Source organism: Elephas maximus, chromosome 19 (assembly GCF_024166365.1).
Source record: "Elephas maximus indicus isolate mEleMax1 chromosome 19, mEleMax1 primary haplotype, whole genome shotgun sequence".
Taxonomy (NCBI): Eukaryota; Metazoa; Chordata; class Mammalia; order Proboscidea; family Elephantidae; genus Elephas; species Elephas maximus.
The window spans coordinates 34,957,623-34,979,105 of NC_064837.1; the positions used below are offsets into that span (position 1 = coordinate 34,957,623).

Genomic DNA, 21,483 nt, shown 5'->3' on the forward strand with positions numbered 1-21,483 from the left:
AAAGCCCTGGCCTTTAGAGAAGCAATTGGAGCCTTTTCTGCTGAATGAAAGACTCCATTAGTGAGCTAAAGATAAGTGTATTTCATACAGAGTCAATAATTGACTCCTAAATAGAGTGAATATTGAATTTTGCAGAGTTAATCAGCTATTCATTCTTTGGACCTCTCTGCAGAGTTGAAAGAGTGATACTTAACACTACTTTTCAGATATTGCATAGGTCAAACAGTTTTGGTGTGTTGTTTTAGGAAGCTGTCATTTATAATAGTATTTCTATAGAAAAGTGTGATAAGCTTCAAACAATTAAGTAATAAGTATACTTTGGGAGTACAATCTGTTTAAAGTTACCAGAGTGACTGTTTTTACGGACCATTGCTAACTTAAGAACAGATGTCATCTTTGTTTCATATTTTCAGGAAGCGAGTTCCAAATCATTATTTATAAGACTGTTTATACAGAAAGTAGTGTTTTCGAGCTCTATGTATGTGGCCTACAAAGTCATTTTGGGATATAAGCCGTTTGCAAGTTGGATGGCTTCCAATTGATCTTCATTTAACAAATTTTTTTCCTGTTATTTTCTCTTGGCAACATTATCTTTTGTTTGCCCATAACCGAAGGTTTTCTAGGGTTGAGGTTCTTAGTGCTTGTGTTTACAAAATAAGTATAGGAAAGGTTACTTTTTAATTTCTGTGGTATGCCAGTGAAAAGTCTATGTACACTTCAGTCTTGGGAAAAGTCTTCTGTATTTAGTTTTGAAAGGAAACAAAAACTTTGTAAACTAGATACTGCTTTTTTTTTATATATAATTTCATTTGTTTTAGGGTTTTTCAGAATGTGAAGTGACTTTTATATACTTTTTTGTTTTGACTATGTCTTGTGAATGTTTTACATAAACCAGTATTTTATAATTACAGACCTTTTTGGTTAACTGTAAAATATCGTATACTTTATTATGTTTTAATTATTTGTTTTTAAGAATCTTTTCTCCTGGTTGAGTTCAGTGCTCAGAATTTTTTAAAGCAATGGATTACTTATGATATAGTAACAATATTTTAAAGAGGAAATGAGGTCTACTGACTATAAGAATAATTGCAGTGATTGTATTAATGTCTGTTTGCTTCTGTTTTTTAAATTAAAATTCTTTTTGCCTGTTTATCTTCTAGGAAAGAAATGTAGAGGCTGTAAGAAATGCAAAAGATGAGCGCGTTCGGGAAATTAGGAACGCAGTTGAGATGATGATTGCGCGATTAGACACGCAGCTAAAGAACAAGCTTATAACACTAATGGGTGAGTGTGTTGCATGCTGCTGGGGTATGTGGTGCTTTGAGCTTCCTTGAGGTTCAGTCTTTGACAAATAAAGATTGGTGAGTTGTTATAGGCTAGGAAGAAACCTTGAGGTTTTAGCCAACTGCATTTTGTTACAAACTGGACTGATGTCTAACCTGTACTTAGAAATGATTGGGAAGAAAAGATTTCCTAGCCATTTGGGTAAGTAATCTTAATGGCCAGTGGACCTCGTCGTTAGGTAGTGGTTTTTCAAAACCAAGTAAAAAATTTCTACTAACATCCATTTTTTTTTTTTTACCAGTTCATCTTAGCTAAAGTAAAAGAGCTGTCATTTGTATATATTAGAATAATAACCCCCACTTTTTCTTAGAGATTTAGGGTCTTTGTTGTTTGGTTTTTGGTAGGTCTTATTTTTAATCTTTTAGTAGTATTTTTTGCTTAGCTTTTTGTTTCTTCAAAGATTCCTCCTCTTCTAAGATTGTAGAGCCTAGGATTGAACGTAGGATTTAAGTGAAGGTCTTAATCAGTGCTTAATGTTTGTAACTTCTTATAAGACTCTTCTTTCTGGGCATTCTTTTTACAGGTCATTCTCTGATCAAAGGACACATCTCTTCCTGACATTTAGCATAGACTCCTGGCCCCTTAATGCATTCTTTTTTAACCCACGGTTAAATTTTAGGGAGGAGTTATTTCTGAAGAGTTGATTGTAGTGAAATTAATGTTTTTGTTTCTTCAAAAAATAATCTAAATTTCTAGACAAGTAAATTTTTTGCTCAAAGTATATCGTCATTTTACATTTCTTAGATGGGTTTGTATGCCTAAATTGCATTTTGTCTAAAACTGTAGTTTGGGTTGGTTCTGAAGTCATTTTTTTCAAAGCTACAACAATATTAGCTTTAACCGGTTAAAGCTCTAGGAAAATCCTTAGGATGGGTGTAATTAAAAATTTTTGTTTACTTGAAATGGATTCCTTGTTACTGAATATGTTCAGTGAAAGTTAATATTCTTGAACCAGCAACGAGCCTGTGTGTTAGTGTTTTGCTGTTTCTAAACAGGTCAGAAGACATCTCTAACACAAGAAACAGAACTGTTGGAATCTTTGCTTCAAGAGGTGGAGCATCAGGTGATGAAATATTAAACTAAGTACAACGAAATAAAGTCTTTATCCATTTTTGTCTATTTCCCTTGAAAGTTTGTTGGAGATTGTCAATGTAAGGTATAATGGGAATTTTTATGAAAAAAGAATGGGTTGATTCTTCTCAAGTTAACTGTCCTTCATCATGTGTGGATAGTAGATAAATTAATATGACTTGGACTGTTTTATAAGAATAGAATTATTTTTACTGGGTATAACCCATAAAAATCTGTAGATCTGTAAAAAGTTAAAATCTCACGTGTGACTTAAGTAGTGTTTTTGAGGTAGAATGTTATTGCCAGTTTCTTAATATGTAGTGATCTTTAGGCCAAAATTTAGCATTTTTATTTATTAAGCAAAGTTTTAGTAAGTGGCAAATAAACAGCAGGCAATCTTATAATTATTTGGGATACAACTGTGAATAAAAAGGGAAAAAAACTGCCCTTGTACAGTTGATATTCTAGGTTGTGGTGGAAAGGAAGCAGGTAGTAAATAAATAAAATGTGTAGTGTTATGTAAATAATATGTTCAACTGTTTGAATTTGGTTTTTGGAATTCTTGAATTTCTCTCTCTGCCTGATACACAGCTGTCTTTTGTGATCTCTTTCTTTATCATCATTCTGGAGATTCCCTTCACGTATTTCTTGGTTTGAATACCATGCTTCTTGATTCCCGTGGCTTTTACTGTCTTGCTTTCCTCTGTTTTGGTATCCCACTTCCTCCAGGAGCTTTCCAGGAAGAGAAATGAAAATAAATTTTTTGAGACTGCATGTCTAAAAATACATTTTTCTGCTTTTACACTTGATTTACAGTTTGACTTGTAAGACTCAGTGCATGAGTATTTACTTAAATATCTTGTTTTCAGAACTCCACTACCCTCATTCTTAATCATACAAGTTGTTCCCCTTGTCCAGAGACTTAATTTTATCCTTTTCAGGGAATAAACCAGCAGCCTTCTGCTGTAGTGATGGGGCAGCCGTGGTTGAGTAGGGGAGGGGATCTAGAGGTGTATGTGTGTGGTTAACGGCTTTATTTAGGCATAATTGACATAAAATAAGCTGCATGTATTTAAAGTGTACAATCCAGATAAGTTTTGACAAAAGTGCGTACCTGTGAAACCATCACCACAGTCAAGACAGCCAAGATAGCAAACAGCCGTTATCCTAAGAAGTTCCTTGTGCCCCTTTGTACACCAGGCCATCCCTTCCTGTAGTCCCTGCTCCAGTCAACCACTGATCTACTTTCTGTCACTAGGGATTAGTTTGCATTTTCTAGAGTTTTATGTAGATGGAATCATATATTGTAAACGTTTTTTTTAGGTTGACTTCTTTTACTCAGCAGAATTATCTTGGGGTGTTTCCATGTTGCTGTGTGTATCAGTAGTTGATTCTTTTTTATTCCTGAGTAGTCTTGCATTGTATGTGCAAACCACAGTTGGTTTGTCCGTTCACCTGTTGTTGTTCATTTGTGTGTTTTTAATTTTTGGCTATTACAAATAAAGCTGTTAATGAGCATTCACATATAAATATTTGCATGGATGTATATTTCCTTTACTCCTGGGTACCTAAGGTGTAATGGCTGGGTCAAATGGTAGATGTATGATTAACTTTTAACTACCCACTGTTTTCTGAAGTTATTATACCGTTTTGTATTTCCACCAGTAGAGTCTGAGAGTTCTTCTTTCTCCAAATCCTTGTCAACACATGGTATAGTCAGTCCTGTGGATGGTAGCCATTTTTGTAGGTCTGTAGTAGTTTCTCATGATTTTTATTTGTATTTCTGTTGTGACTAACAATGTGAAGCATCCCGTCTTCAGCTGATTTGCAATTCATATATCTTCTTTGGTGAAGTGTCTGTTCAAATCCCTTTGCCCATCATTTTATTTTTTAAGTAGAAATGAAATAATATTAATTAAATGATATTTCATCCTTATTCCTGGCCAGATTATTTAGCAAACTAAAAGTAAAAGGGAACTATTTTAACTTGATAAAAGGAATTCACTTAAAAGATCTACAGGAAGCATAGTTCAAATGGGGAAACTTGAGAAGTTTTCTTGTTAAAGCCAGGAATAATCCAGGATTGCCTGGTAGTATTGCTTTTCTTCAGAATATACTGGTCCTGTTTAATGAATGAAAACAAAAATGAGATGTAAGTATAGAAAGGAAGAGATAACTATTTGCAAAGGATATCGTTTTCTGCATGGGAAATATATAAACTGTTACACCTTTTTAATGAGTTTATCTTGGATGCAAAATCAAGATGTAAAAGTAGTATTCTTCCCCCTTTTCCGCCATCCCCAAATAGCGTTCCTGTTCATCAGGAATAGCCAACTAGGAAATTTAATTGAGAAGAAGTCCCATTCATAATGGCAACAAAGATTATCAAAGTATCAGTGAATAAATCTAATAAAAGATGTTTAACACCTCTGTAGAGATCATTATTAAACAAAAGAGATGAATGAAGAAATATCTTAAATCTGATTGATCCTTAGATGCACATTTTGTTATATTATGCTATCTCTGAAATGGGATGCGTCTTAACAATTGGTGTCATCTAATTTATTGAAGTTTCTCTTAGTGGCACATAAAATAAAGGCGTGTTTAATAATCAGTGGCTTAGTACATTTTAAGAACTATGTATATTCGAGGGAAAATTCAGTATCACAAAGGTACTATTCTCATACTAATCTACAAATACAATTCAATCTTAATTTCACGTGAATTTTCTTGGAATTTGGTAAAGTTCCAAAATTAATGTGAAAGAGCAAGGTTCCTCAAATAGTCAAGACACTCCTGAAGAAAAAAACAGCAGAAGTTGAGGCCTTTGCCATACCTTGTGTCAAGACATAACATGAAATCCTAAGTGATTGTGACATTGTGGCTTTAGCACAGGGATAGACAAGTGGACAAAGGTAACAGAATGAAAAGCTCAGGAACAGACCCAGGCATGTGTGGAAACTTGTTTAGAGAGCAGGAATGGAGAGGGGTGGACTTTTCAACAAATATTGACTGTTGTACCTGTGGGAAATAAAATGGTCTTCATCTTACCCTGTGTTCAAGAATCAATTGCAAGTAGATTAAAACCTAAATATGAAGAGCAAAAATGCAATTATTTTTACAGGAGAACATCTTTGACCTGGGGTAGTAAAGGATTTCTTAATGCACAATAGGCACAGAATATAAGGGGAAAGACTTGAATGCATTAAAATTAAAAAATTTTTTTTGAACAGAAAGTATTCAAAAACTCGTTTGAGGAGCTACAGACTGGAGAAATTATTTTCACTCCTAAATCTGAACAAGAATTGGTATCCAGAATTTATAAAGAAATACAACTCAGTCATAAAACAATCTCATAGTGAGTGTGCAAGGGATATGAGCAGATAGTTCACAGAAGAGGATGCCTTGATGACCAGTAAACAAGAAATTTTACTAGTAATTCAGGAAACGTAAACTAAAACTACAACCAATTGCCATCTTATACCTTAGATTGGCAAAAATTAATGAGGATAAAATTGTTAAGGCTATACAGTGATGGGAGCTCACACACTGCTGATGAAGCATAACTTAATGACTTTGGAGAGCAATTTGCTAATATCTGTCAGTGTGCTTCAACCCAGCAATTCTAGTGTTAGATAATATACCCTAGAGATGTCTTAAATGATATACCTAATGTAATATTGTAGCAAAGAATAGAAAGTAACCTAAATGTTCCTTGATTAAAAAGAAATAAATTGTGGATTATTCATATAATGGAATTCTTAAAAACCATTAAAGTAAGTACATTTACAATAGCAATATGATTATATCTCAAAAATAATGTTAAGTGAAAAAAGTAGGATGCATGGTAATAACGATATCAGTAGCCTGATACCATTTATGTAAAGTTTGTAAATATTCAAAACACTGCCGTATATTGCTTGTGGATAGATACTTATGCATAGTAATTGGAGAAAAACATGTATAGCAATGGTAGACTTGATTTGAAGGAGTGAGTAACCTTTGGAGGAGATACATGGAAGAAATGGTGTCGAGGAAGGGCATTCAGTAAGTAGTATTCAATAAATATTTATTTACTGAAAAATGTAATTAAATCTTTATACAGATATAATCCTTTGATTTTTAACTAATACCTTAAAAGACCATATTCAAATAACGTTAGATCATTTTCAGTCAATTATTCAGAAAATATTGTCTTAGGCAATAATGCCCGAGATATAATATGAATGACAAAATATACAGCTAATTATTTTCTGGAGCCCTGGGGGCTCAGTGGTTAAGAGCTATGGCTGCTAACCAAAAGATGAGCAGTTTGAATCCACCAGCCACTCCTTGGAAACCCCATGGGGCAGTTCTACTTTGTCCTTTAGGGTCACTATGAGTCAGAATCGACTCAACGGCAGCGGGTTTTTCGTTTGTTATTTTCTCTCACCTGTATGTAGTTGATTGATCCAGACGCCCAATCATATGTTATCTTTATTCTTGGTAAACCCAAAGCTATAAGCTTTGATATATAATACCATTCATATGATACTAATCATATGATGGCATTATTCTTTGTAAACTATAATCAATTGTTATTTAAAAAATGTAAATCCATATAGTGGGTTTTGTAGTTTACAAAGCTGTTTCACGTACTTTAACTTATGATCCTTATGACAAACTCAGTGAAGCATATATACAGTAGATGTTATTCCAGTTTTATACATAACAGACCCGTGGGTGTTCAACTCAGAGTGAGTGTTAGAACTAGGACTTCAAACTGGGTGTTCTGAATGCAAAATCAGTAGTGCTAACTACTATGCTGAAGTTGGATTTTTCATTTTTTACCTTTGGGATAAGTTAAAGGACTGTTTCCTCAATGGACAAATTTTTGTGTGTGTGTCACGTTTTAACATTTTTCTGTTCCCTGGGATACAGTTTGAGAAATGCGCAATTTTAAAGGCTTTTAACCTCCGTGGCTTTGTTTATTATTACACGCGGTGGCTGCGTTATCCCAGTCTGAACATGTATTTGCATTTGCTTAAAATTTGACCCACAGTATAGGAGGAAGGATTCATTAGAATCAAGTACACATATTTAGTAACCTTACCGTTCAGTGGAAATAAATAAATTTATATTCTTTATAGATTCTTAACTCTCAAATCCATTTTGAGAGTCATTTTACTTTTCTTCATCTCATACTTTTTTAGTTATATAACCAAAATAATTCCTAATTTTCTTCTTTATTAGAATGCTGAAGTTAAAGTGAATAGTAACTTTGTTTATTCAGATAATTTTTGTCCTCACACAGTTGCGGTCTTGCAGTAAGAGTGAATTGATATCCAAGAGCTCAGAGATCCTCATGATGTTCCAGCAAGTTCATCGCAAGCCCATGGCATCCTTCGTTACCACTCCTGTTCCGCCAGACTTTACCAGGTATGAAACAGCTTTGTTAACTCTTCACATTTTTAAGGTGTTTACAATGGCATGATCTGGTGAATTTTATTGTATGTGTGTAAATGTGGTTAAAAAAAATGTCTGCAGACTCATTTATTCTTTTGACTGTAGAGATGATAATGACTTAGGAACCACTTTTTTTCTTTTTTCTTTCATAGTGTAGAAAAAGAATTGATTCTGTTCAGCTCTATTAGTCTCCATTCATTCTTTTACTTACTTTTTGAATTTATCCATATTTGGCTACACTGTAACTTTTTTTTTTACATTTGTATTGTGCTTCAAGTGGAGATTTACAAATCAAGTCAGTCTCTCATACAAAAATTTATATACACCTTGCTATATACTCCTAGTTGCTCTCCCCCTAATGAGACAGCACACTCCTTCCCTCCGCTATTTTCGTGTCCATTCGGGCAGCTTCTGACCCCCTTTGCCTTCTCATCTCTTCTCCAGACAGGAGCTGCCCAAATAGCCTCATGTGTCTACTTGATCCAAGAAGCTCACTCCTCACCAGTATCATTTTCTATCCCACAGTCTAGTCCAATCCCTGTCTGAAGAGTTGGCTCTGGGAATGGTTCCTGTCTTGGGCTAACAGAAGGTCTTGGGAACATGACCTCTGGGGTCCTTATAGTCTCAGTCAGACCATTAAGTCTGGTCTTTTTACAAGAATTTGAGGTCTGCATCCCATTTCTCTCCTGCTCCCTCAGGGTTTCTCTGTTGTGTTCCCTGTCAGGGCAGTCATCGGTTGTAGCCAGGCACCATCTAGTTCTTCTGGTCTCAGGCTGATGTAGTCTCTGGTTTATATGGCCCTCTCTGTCTGTTGGGCTCATAATTACCTTGTGTCTTTGGTGTTCTTCATTCTCCTTTGGTCCAGGTGGGTTGAGACCAATTGATGCATCTTAGATGGCTGCTTGCTAGTGTTTTAAGACCCCAGACTCTGCTCTCCAAAGTGGGATGCAGAATGTTTCCTTAATAGATTTTATTATGCCAGTGTTGACCTAGATGTCCCCAGAAACCATGGTCCCCAACCCTGCCCCTGCTACACTGGCCTTTGAAGCATTCAGTTTATTCAGGAAACTTCTTTGCTTTTAGTTTAGTCCAGTTTTCCTGACCTCTCCTGTGTTGTGTGTTGTCTTTCCCTTCACCTAAAATAGTTCTTGTCTACTATCTAATTAGGGACTACCTTTCTCCCTCCCTTCCTCCCCACTCTCATAATTGTCAAAGAATATTTCTTCTCTGATGGAACTATTTCTTCAGGTCTTAAAATAGTGGTCTCATACAATATTTGACCTTTTGCAGCTGACTAATTTCACTCAGCATAATGCTTTCCAGGTTCCTCCATGTTATGAAATGCTTTATGGATTCATTATTGTTCTTTATCATAATGAGTGGTACTCCATTGTGTGAATATACCATAATTTATTTATCCATTCATCTGTTGATGGGCACCTTGGTTGCTTCCATCTTTTTGCTATTGTAAACAGTGCTGCAGTAAACATGGGTGTGCATATATCCGTTAGTGTAAAGGCTCTTATTCCTCGAGGATATATTCCAAGGAGTGGGATTGCTGGATCATATGGTAGTTCTATTTCTAGCTTTTTAAGGAAGCACCACATTAATTTCCAAAGTGATCGTACCATTTTACATTCCCACTGGCAGTGTATAAGTGTTCCAGTCTCTCTACAACCTCTCCTACATTTACTATTTTGTGTTTTTTGGATTAATACCAGTCTTGTTGGAGTGAGATGGAATCTCATTGTCGTTTTGATTTGCATTTCTCTAATGGCTAATGATTGTGAGCATTTCCTCATGTATCTGCTAGCTACCTGGATGTCTCCTATAGTGAAGTGCCTGTTCATACCCTTTGCCCATTTTTTTTTTTAATAATTTTTATTGAGCTTTAAGTGAACGTTTACAAATCAAGTCAGTCTGTCACATATAAGCTTATATACACCTTACTCCATACTCCCACTTACTCTCCCCCTAATGAGTCAGCCCTTCCAGTCTCTCCTTTCGTGACAATTTTACCAGTTTCTAACCCTCTCTATCCTCCCATCTCCCCTCCAGACAGGAGATGCCAACACAGTCTCAAGTGTCCACCTGATACAAGTAGCTCACTCTTCATCAGCATCTCTCTCCTACCCATTGTCCTGTCCCTTCCACGTCTGATGAGTTGTCTTCGGGAATGTTTCCTGTCCTGGGCCAGCAGAAGGTTTGGGGACCATGACCACTGATATTCCTCTAGTCTCAGTCAGACCATTAAGTCTGATCTTTTTATGAGAATTTGGGGCCTGCATCTCACTGATCTCCTGCTCCCTCAGGGGTTCTCTATTGTGCTTCCTGTCAGGGCAGTCATCGGTTGTGGCCAGGCACCATCTAGTTCTTCTGGTCTCAGGATGATGTAAGTCTCTGGTTCCTGTGGCCCTTTCTGTCTCTTGGGCTCATAGTTATCGTGTGACCTTGGTGTTCTTCATTCTCCTTTGATCCAGGTGGGTTGAGACCAATTGATCTTTGCCCATTTTTTAATTGGGTTGTCTTTTTGTAGTTGAGTTTTTGCAGTATCATGTAGATTTTAGAGATGAGATGCTGATCCGAAATGTCATAGCTAAAAACTTTTTCCCAGTCTGTAGGTAATCCTTTTACTCTTTTGGTGAAGTCTTTGGATGAGCATAGGTGTTTGGTTTTTAGGAGCTCCCAGTTATCTAGTTTCTCTTCTGCATTGCTAATGTTTTGTATATTGTTTATGCCATGTATTAGGGCTCCTAATGTTGTCCCTATTTTTTCTTCCATGATCTTTATCGTTTTAGATATTCTATTTAGGTCTTTGATCCATTTTGAGTTCGTTTTTGTGCGTGGTATTATTATTATTTTTTTTATGAAGTATGGGTCTTGTTTCATTTTTTTGCAGGTAGATATCCAGTTATGCCAGCACCGTTTGTTAAAAAGACTGTCTTTCCCCCATTTAACTGACTTTGGGCCTTTGTTAAAGATTAGGTGCTCATATGTGGTTGGATTTGTGTCTAGATTCTCAATTCTGTTCCGTTGGTCTGTGTATCTGTTGTTGCATATTGTCCCTTTAATCATTATATAGTGTCATTCCTTATCCTTTGGGTGGATTTAACTTTACAGTCTGTTTTGTCAGAAATTAATATTCCCCTCCTGCTCTTTTTTGATTGTTGTTTGCTTGATATATTTTTTTCTATCCTTTGAGTTTTAGTTTGTGTCTCTAAGTCTAAGGTGTGTCTCCTGTAGGCAGCATATAGATTGTGTTTTTTAATCCATTCTGCCATTCTTTGTCCCTTTATCGGTGCATTTAGTCCATGTACATTCACCCTATGGATAGATATGAATTTAGTACTCTCATTTTGATGTCTTTTGTGTGTGTGTCGTTGAGAGTTTCTTTTTCCTACTTTTTGTGCTAAGTTGTTTATATATTGTTTTTTAGTCGTTGTTGATTTTGCTTCTGCTCGAGTCTCTCTTTTTCTTGTATTTCATTTTTCCTTGTATTTCTATGATAGGATTCGTAGTCTCCTTTGTGGTTACCTTAGTATTTACCCTATTTTTCTAAGTTTAAACCTATATTTTATTTCTTTAAATCGCCTTGTCATCTTCTCCATATGAAAGATCTATGCCTATATTTCTTATTCCCTCTTTATTGTTGTAATATTGTCTTCTTTTACATAATGACATTGCTGTTTCCCTGTTTTGAGTGTCTTTTTATCTTGATATATTTTTGTGATTTCCCTATCTGGTTGCTCTGTCCTGTGTTCTGGTCTTGGGTTGATATCTGATATTATTGATTTTCTAACCAGAGAACTCCCTTTAGTATTTCATGTAGTTTTGGTTTGGTTTTGCAAATTCCCTAACCTCCTGTTTGTCTGGAAATGTCCTAATTTAGCTTTCATATTTGAGAGACAGTTTTGCTGAATATATGATTCTTGGCTGCCAGTTTTTTTCCTTCAAGTCTTTATATAAGTCTTCCCATTGCTTTCTTGCCTGCATGGTTTCTCCCGAGTAGTCTGAGTCTACTGTTACTGACTTTCCTTTGTAGGTGACTTTTCATTTATCCCTTCTTGGTGGTAGTAAGGTCCCCTTTTTCTGCCTTTGAGATTGCTTGTTTTAAGCCTAACGGGATGACAAAACTGGCCAATCCCCTTGTTAGGGTTCCATATACCCTATTTGCATAGCCCCACCTCCACAAGAGTGTCATGTACCTTGTTTGTGTTAGAAAGCTATCCAGTCCCCTTGGTGGTCCACAAACACCTAAGTTGAATAGTCCCACCCAATCATTCGATGAGAATTTTAAGACTATGCCTAGAAAGGTCATTAAAGAGCGATCCATTGCACCGTAATAATATAGGTAAAAAAATAATTATTCTTTATTTTATGATTAGTATATGTAGCTTTATATGTAGCTAAATAGGCCATCTCTTTTTCACATGTAGTTTATACTGCAGTTTTTAATCCTTTCATGACCATTGGGCTATACAGTTGCCCACCCACATTTTCCACCTCTCAGGTTCATTGGGAAGCTGCTTTCCACTGACAGTGCATGCTGCCAAAAGACAGAATTTTTTATGACTGTTTGAAACCAAAAGGAAAAAAACAGGCATGTGCCACAAATTACTATTTCTGTAGGGTTTTGGGAAACCCTGGTGGTGTAGTGGTTAACTGCTACAGTTGCTAACCAAAAGTGGTTAAGTGCTACAGCTGCTAACCCTGGTGGTGTAGTGGTTAAATGCTATAGCTGCTAACCAAAAGGAGTTCGATTCCACCAGGTACTGCTTGGAAACTCTATGGGACAATTGTTCTCTGTCCTGTAGGGTGTTGTGTGAGGTATGTGCATTTTTGGTAGAAGAAAAATTCTGAAAAATTTTCTTTGGAACACTGTATGTCCCTCTGGATTGTAGGGGGCAACTAGGGTAGAAGTAGTAGGACAAAGTATGTCCCTCAGGACTCTGAGAGTAGGATTGCTGGGGAGGGGGGGGACGACAAAAAAAATCTCCATATTATCTACCAAAAATTCAGCAGCACTCAATGATTCAGCATGTTTCCATTAGTGAAAACACATGGCATCAACAAAAAATTCAAAGCAGAAAATAACTGGGTCTTGAAAAGGTTATTAATTATATAGGCACTATCTCAAATTGCCTATGTCTAAGTACTCCTATGTCTAAGCTCTGGTAATGCGGTGGTTAAAGCGCTTGGCTGCTAACCGTAAGGTTGGTGGTTCAAACTAGAAATAAGCTGCTCCATGGGAGAATGATGTGGCAGTCTGCTTCTGTAAAAATTACAGCCTTGGAAACCCTAGGGGACAGTTCCACTCTGTCCTATAGGGTTGCTATGAATCGAAGTTGACTCAACAGCAATAGGTTTGGTTTTCAACGGGTTTAAGTACTCCTAGGAGCTCTGCTCGCGCAATGGTTAAGTGCCTGGCTGCTAACCAAAAGGTTGCCTGTTCGAACCCACCCAGCTGGCTATCTGCTCCTGTAAAGATTTCAGCCTGGGAAACCCCAACGGGGCAGCTCTACTCTGTTCTGTAGGGTTGCGGTGAGTAGGAACTGACTTCACAGCATACAACAACAACAACTGCAGGGGGGAGGGAGGTAAAACTACTGGCAGCTAGTGGGTAGAGGCCAAAGATATTGCTAAAGATCCTACAACATACAGGACTGCCCCTCACAACAAAGGATTATCCAGCCCGTAATGGCAACAATGCCGAGGTTGAGAAACCCTGGCTTACATTGTACTATTTAGTACAATGAATGCCTGTGGCTGTTACAGGGTAACACACAGTAGAAAAAGAAAAGGTAGCTAAACACGTGAACACTTTGATAACAAAAGCTGTTTCCTAAATATCCACAGTCCTCAACATGTTAGAAAAACTTGATAGTATTCCATAGCCATCAAAAGCGCAAGATAGATTGACGTCTGCCATAACAAGAAATTTATCTGAAGCAGTCGTACTCATCCCTCACTGAAGGAATAATCTGAGTTTAAAAAACAAAAACTACAAATGCCCAGACATAAGCACAGGCATTTAATTTCAGATGAACTGGAGTGTGGCTTGGTATTGGTAGTTTTCAAAAGAATCCTAAATGATTCTAATCTGTAGTCACGGTGGAAAACCACTGGTCTTAATATCCCAGTGTATTCCTAAACATGCTTGAGATAGTATGTTATTCTGGAAAATTCTGACCAAGATGAAAACCAAAAACATGCCGAGATTGCAAGTGTATCCTCCTGCTATCTTTTAGGATCTTCAGATAACATCATGTTACTTTAAAATTTTTCTAGCGTTTCATCAGTTTTCTATGAGTTTTGGTTTTGGCGATATACATGTAATACATAAGAGTTATAGTGTAATAAGATAGATCTTAAAAGAAAGTCACCAAGCCATATTATAATCAAACTTGCCAGAATTAAAGATGACAACATTAAGTAAGTAAAGAGGGTCATAGACTAAGGAGAGGAAGTCAAGGCAATATAAAGAGATAAAAATTTGGTTTAAACTTAGAAAAATAGGGGTAGATAATAAGGTAACCACAAAGGAAACTAACAATCCTATACATCAAAATAAAATACAAGAAAGTGTCTCTAGTAGCTAACACTGTGTTACCCATATTTATCATGGAAATCAGGTGCATGTTTTTGGTTGCTCTGCCTTGCCATTGTTTGCTGTATGCTTGAAACTTGAAGACCGCTTAGTGTGTTTTGGGCCAAGGGAAGCATCATGGAGAAGTAGATAGAATTGTGGCAACTGCAGCTCCTGGCTTGGTGCAATTCTGCATCCAGTCCCTTGCAAAGGGTGTATTGCCTTGGTTGTTCTTTTTTTTTTTAAGTGTTCTAAATATATATGTAACACAACCAGAACATTTGCCTGCCTTGTTTTTTGAAGAAAACTATTTTATAAAGTGTTGTGTCCAATTTAATTGCAGACTCGATGTCAGAGTTTGATGGTTTTATGATTTATTTAATGTTATATTTAATAAGGATTTCAAAATATTTCTAAGAGACGTAGTTTAGTAACATTTTTAAGATATTGCTGAGGGATTTGCTTTGTTTTTAACTAAATAAAATTTTAAACTAAACTAAGTTTTTTATTTTTTTCTAGTGAATTAGTACCATCTTATGATTCAGCTACTTTTGTTTTAGAGAATTTCAGGTAAGAGTTTTTGACAACTACTGTTTTTTCTATATATGTATGTTTACTTTTATATGAATACATAAGAGTCGTTCCTGGGTAGGATAGAATTTAGTATTCTTAAAAGAAACAAGTTTCCTACTAGAAACACAGAGGCCATTTGTTTGGATTGTATTTTATCTTTAGTATTGATTACTTCTCCCATTGGGCAGAAGGAACCATTTTAAAGGAGAAAGTTCTCTTGGCCTTTGCTAAGATGGCGGAGGGGAGAGTAGGATGATAGAAGGTCTGTGAGCTTCCCTATCCCATCCTCAGAGATAAAAGCGTGGGAAGAAGTCCACTGGGATCTTTTTATCCCGGTTCAAAGTATGGCATTTTAGATGAGAGACCATTATTATAAGAAATTTGTCAGTTTTGTAACTCTCATATTAATTTTATTAGCCTTTACTGTTTTTTTCCTAAGATTAGCAGCAAAAATCTTAAATCACAAAGGTTGAGGGACTTGTCTTCAAGGGTAGCATGGAAGTGGGAAGCTAAGAATGTAAGGTCTTGCCTTGAAGAGAGAAACTCCAAGTAGGTGATAACAAATGTCAAAATAAGGCCAAACTGTAAGAATTTAATATGGTTTTTCTTACAGGATAATTTTGTGCTTAAAGCATTGGCCCCCTGGAGATATTTTCCCAACATTATTATCACTTGTTCTCCTTGTTTTCCCATATTATAAAAGAATAGTTTGTTTGTTTTTAATAGTGAAAGACTTCTTGTTGAAGCAGTAATTAAATTGAGGATAGTTAGTTTCCTTTTTCCTTAAATGCCCCAGTTTTGAGGTATTTGTTTTTTCCCCCCTGAAACTTGAAAGATATTGCTGAATATGTAAATATCATTAAATTGCCTATTTCAGAATGTAAGTATATCTAAATTTGCACAGTGGAATCTTGAATTCTTGAGTCACCTTTAGTTGCTTGTCAAGAACAATATATGTAACGATAAATACGTAGCATAATATGTCAAAGATGATACCCAGTACCGTACCTGTCGATTCCCACTCAAGGATAACATATAGCATAAATAAAGTAATGGGTTTTTGTTTTTCCTGTTTCCATTTACAGCAGTTTTGATCTTGGGATTTGATTGGTTTTCTTTTTCTTCAGCACTTTGCGCCAGAGAGCGGATCCTGTTTATAGTCCACCCCTTCAAGTTTCAGGACTTTGCTGGAGGTTAAAAGTTTACCCAGTAAGTTTTTTATATAAATTTTGAGAGTAGTGTCTTTTTTTGGGGTTCTGTAGCACAGCAGTTCACTTTTTAGTGGCACGATGATGATTTTACGTTTGTTTATGGGGTGTATTACTACATCCGCGTAAAAATGAGTTAAATACGAATAGTATAAATCTTGAGATTTCAGTGAATTTTATTTCTAGGTTCTAGGATGATGTTTCTTGTTAGAGAAAATGTTTAAAATTCTTCAAAACAATTTTTTTTTTTTTTAAGAAAAAACAGAGTACAGATACAGAAAGCCATCCAAAACAAATGTATCTTGATTGCATTCTCATGGTGCGTTTCCCTGTGTTCTTTTGTCCTTTGTATTTCCTACAAATTGGCAGCTGAAACAAGTGCCTGTTGAACCTTAATGTAAGATACCTGTGGCAAGAATATAAGCATGTCAGGTTGCCCCTCTTTTTGTGATATTAGCTGCTATTGATGCTCATTGCCCAGAGCTGTTAGTTTGTTGAGAATTGTTTAATAGTGATAATTCTCCTTTTATCATTTCTTTTTCATTTACTAATTGGAATACTTTTATAAAGGATGTCTCTTCTCATCTACTGTTCGATTACCCACTGCTGAAGTAGGAGAGGTAGAATAAATGCTTGATTCTTTCCTTTAATTTGCCAGTTTTTATTATCCTCTGGAGGTGACTAGTTAAAAAAAAAATTTATGAAATCATGGATTTACACATATTTAATTCATACGTAAGAGTCTTCAAGTTGGCTTCGAGTCCTTTTGCCATGACACTGGTTGTCTTGGTCAGCTTTCTTGCTCTCTTTGTAAGACAGAATGTTCCAGGCTCATCTTGGACATTTCCTACCCAAACCTGGAATCATCCATTTTATCCTAGGAGCCCTGATTCCTTTTAATGAGAAATTGTATTTTAAAACCAAACTGTGCACTAGGGATGATTATTGCTGTCAGTTTGGTCGCTGTTTCTAGGCTTCTTCAGTGAAAGAGAGTTAGGAAATAAACACATACGTAGAGGTCTATGTGAAGGGGAGGGGAGGAGAGAAGGGTATGCCTGAATTTTTTTAAGATAAAAAACTCCTGATTTATTGCTGACATTTCCTTCCCAAATTCAGGACTGTAGGGCTTTTTTTTTACTTAATCTCTCCTACATTACATCTTTATCTCCTTTCTTTTACTGTAAGAATTCAACTGCTCAAAGTCATAGGAAATGATAGAACATTTCATTATTCATCATTTGCTTTATTTCACCTTACACATACAACAATCTCTGAGTAGGAACACTAATTCTACCATCGGTATGATTACTGTGCACAGTTAGAACAATTCTTTTGTATATGTTCTCCCTCCCTCCCCCAATTTTTTTTTATAATTGTACTAATCTACATTGCCTGAACATATACCTATTATATTTTATATGATCTCCTTTTTAATGCTTATTTAGTCTTAGTTCTTTATATAATGTTACATTTAACGTTTACCGCTAGTATTTACGTTTATGACTCTAGATAGCCTGGTGTTCCAAACTTGTTCTCTAGTAGATTCTATTGGAAGGGCTCCTGAAAATAATATTCCCTGAATTCTTGCATGATGAAAACAGTTGGCACCTTTTATACTTGAAAGCTGGTTTTGCTGGATATAAAACCCTTGGCTTACATTTTCTTTCACTGGATATCTTAAATATAGTGCTCCATTTTCTGTAAGTTGAGTCTGATGATAATCTAATTTTCTTTCATTTAAAAGACATTTGCTGATTTTTAGATACCCAAATAATATTTTTCTTTTTAAATCCAATACTTTACTACTATATGTTTTGTCATTCTGGATCAGTACTCTCAGGTACACGCAAGACTCTTTCAATATGTAGTGTCAGGTTGTTTTTTAAAGAAAAGTTTTCCTGAATTATAGTTTTTAGTATTTGTTTCATTCCCTTCTTTGGTTTTCTTTCTCAGGAACGTGTATTAATCTGTATTTTGAATCATCATTGCCTATCTTGAATATTTATCACTTTGTAATCTTTTTAGGTCTTTCATCATTTCTTCTTTATTTAAAAAACTTTTCTTTCTACCCTTCTCTTAAGATATAACGTATTGCGTTTATTTGCTGTTTTTTTCTAGTTCAGTCTTTACTTCTTCTTAAACAACATTTTATTTCTAATTCTTTCCTACTTTCATCTGATTTCTGAATTTTTCTAATTCTTGTTTATGTTATTTCATGTCTGATTATCATTTTCTTAGTGTCTGTTAAGTTGTTTTGAAATAGATGACAATTTTGATCTGTGAGTTGTTTTTCTGGAGCATTTTCATTGTCTGTAGGAATGTTATTCTGCTTTTTATTCTCTTTTTCTAATTGTGGTAAATATGTATGTAACAAAACGTTTGCCATGCCCTGGAAGGCCCTGGCAATTCGTTTTCAAAGGTTCATAGTGCTTAGACTGCATTTAGTTCTTTTAGGCCCTCTTTTATTAAGCCCCCTGCTCACCTGGAGCCCTGGTGGCATAGTGGTTAAGAGCTACAGCTGCTAACCGAAAGGTCAGCAGTTTGAATCCACCAGCCAGTCCTTGTAAACCCTGTCGGGCAGTTCTGGTCTGTTCTGTAGGTTTGCTATGAATCGGGAATCAATTCTACAGTAACAGTATAGTAGTAGTGTACTCACCTGGTGTTAGATTGAGCAGCCTTTTCCAGTTTCAGCTACTGTTCTCATGTTTGGTTCATGATGTTTTTCAGTGAATATCTCTTGTCTGTTTGGGGTTCTCTGTTCTCTGGTCCATCAGATGCCCCATTGCTACGCTCTTTTCTTCCATACATATGTTGATACCACGCAGGCCTTGTGGCTGGCTGTAAAGGGTTTGACCTTATCTGCTTACATTTTGGGAATTATGAAGATAACTGGTCAACCAGTTGTTTGTGGGATTTTGGTTTTGTTGTCTACTTATTTGTTTTTTTAATGTTTAGATTTGGAGAGATAGAAAAACTGTGCCACCAGTGCTGCAGTCTTCTCAGAATCCTCTGCCAGTTTAAAAGTCTTAAGGTTTTAATATTTTGTTATAGGTGTATCTGGCATGCAAATAAGACTATTGAAAATTTTATTCCTTAAAATTGTGATAAAAATTAAGACAAAAAGAAATTTCTAATATTATTAACTGATAAATGTTAATATTATTTATGATCATTCTCTTTTATTCATTAATTTCACTCCAGGGTATTTGCTCTAGGAAAATAACCAAAAAGAAGGAATGGAAGCTGTTTATACAAGGATGTTGAAATTCGTTTTTTTTAAATCAGTTTTATGTGATATAATTTACATTCAATAAAATTCACTAATTTTCATGTCTTCGACAGATGTTTACGTTTTGTAATCACCACCACAGTCGAGATCTTCATCACCCGCCAAATTTTTTTGTTCCCCTTTGCAGTTAATCTCTTTCCCCTTACCTCCTGGCCCCTTTGCAACCAAAGATCTGCATTCTTCACTGTAGTTTTACCTTTGCTAGAATTTCTTAAAAGTGAGATCCTACAATATAGTCTTTTGTATCCGACTTTTTTTTTTTTACTTTTGATTCATTTTTTTCGTTAGCATTTATTGAATCATTATCATATGTCAGTCCCTGAAAGCTGCCTCAGGCCCTTTTGGAGCAAGGTGGACTGTATCTTCGTATAGTCATGTCCCAGTAGACACTGGAATTGAATAATAGGGTCCCTGCCCTTAGTGATCATGGTATGATAGGGGAGACAGATAATTAAATAAGTAGTCATAATAATTGTGATCCTTTTTAAAAATAGAGGCCTGAGCAAGGTGCTGTGGAAATAGAGATGGGAGTAATTATTTTTGTAAAATCTCTGTAGTAACGATTTAAACTTCTTCTCAATCTCTAGACAGCTTACATGAAATCTTAAGATACAAAGCACAAAGAAATAATACTTAATTACTTTCAATGGAAGAAAGTGACCCTAAGGTGTTAACTTTTTTATCTTACCCTGCTTTTGGTGTTAAAAGTTACCTTTTTTTTTTTTTGTCTTACTGATTTCTAGTGAAATTAAATATTTATTTGCATTTTTCCTTTTTCTTAAAGATTTGTAAGAACTATGTATGTGTTAAAACTGCTAACCCTTTTCATAGTTGTATTTTTGTTAGTTTGGGTATCTTAATTTTGTTTTTTTTAAATGTACAAAAGTTTAAAATTATTATGGACTCAGATCTGTTGGTCTTTTAATTGTTTCTTTTATTGCTTTTTAAGCTTAGAAGTCCTTTCTGATCCATAGATCAGGTATTAATCTGTATCTTTTGCCTTTAACTTTTTATTAATCTGGAATTTATATATGTGTAACTTCTTATTCTTTTTTAGGATGGAAATGGAGTTGTGCGTGGCTACTACTTATCTGTATTTCTGGAACTCTCAGCTGGTTTGCCAGAAACTTCCAAGTAAGACATGTGATTAACTTACAGGCTTTCCTGTGTATTTATGTACACTCTCCCTTAACAGTTTTTGTTAACTACTTTTATAATTACTGTATTATTATATCTGTTGTGATGTACTCTTCTGTGGAACCCCTGGAATAGTATGATGGCGTAGAGCCGTAGTTCTCAAACTTTATTAGAACTCCAAAGTTTTTCTTTTTGTGGGTTATGTATGTTGATATTTTCAGAGTTAGAAATTAAAGTTTAAGAATATTTAAAAATTATTAATTTACTTTAACAAATAAGCCCATTGAATAGTAACGTAAGTAACATTTTTAATGAAAATATTTTACAGAATCTAACTTTTTTTGAATTACTTAAGGAAAGAGTAGGACTTTCCCTAGAGGCGTGGCTCAGATGGTTAAGCACTTGGCTACTAACCGAAAGGTTGGAGGTCTGAAGCCACCCAGAAGTGGCTCAGAAGAAAGGCCTGGTGACCTACGTCCGAAGATCCAGCTGTGAAAACCCTGTGGAGCACAGTCCTGCTCTGAAACACATGCGTTTGTTGTGAGTCGGAATGGACTCGACGGCGACTGGTACATAAGATTTTAAGTTGATAGCTGAGTTAGGTTTGTTCAGGCTATCAGTTAGATAGAAGGAAAGAATTTTGGTTGGAATATTCAAATTTAAGGTTTTAGTTTTATAAGATTGGAGTTGAAGTGCTATGTGAATAATTTAACATGGGTTAATTACCATATTTATTAGAAACATAGGTATACCTCTGTCATGATTTTGAAGACCTGAAGAAGCTAAAAGAATGGTCTTTTTCCTTAAATATTGTATGCCTTTTCATCCGA

General features: G+C 35.5%; 1 protein-coding gene across 3 annotated transcripts in view; it reads left to right on the top strand.

The window, feature by feature from the left end:
* Positions 1-21,483, top strand: part of TRIM37 (tripartite motif containing 37) — a 137,621-nt gene that overhangs the window by 21,103 nt on the left and 95,035 nt on the right. For all 3 annotated transcript variants that reach the window (XM_049861205.1, XM_049861206.1, XM_049861204.1), the window contains exons 7-12: positions 1,161-1,284; positions 2,340-2,407; positions 7,709-7,833; positions 14,966-15,016; positions 16,147-16,228; positions 20,574-20,650. In XM_049861205.1, coding sequence (XP_049717162.1) covers positions 1,161-1,284; positions 2,340-2,407; positions 7,709-7,833; positions 14,966-15,016; positions 16,147-16,228; positions 20,574-20,650 — 527 coding nt within the window. The remainder of the gene's footprint in view (positions 1-1,160; positions 1,285-2,339; positions 2,408-7,708; positions 7,834-14,965; positions 15,017-16,146; positions 16,229-20,573; positions 20,651-21,483) is intronic.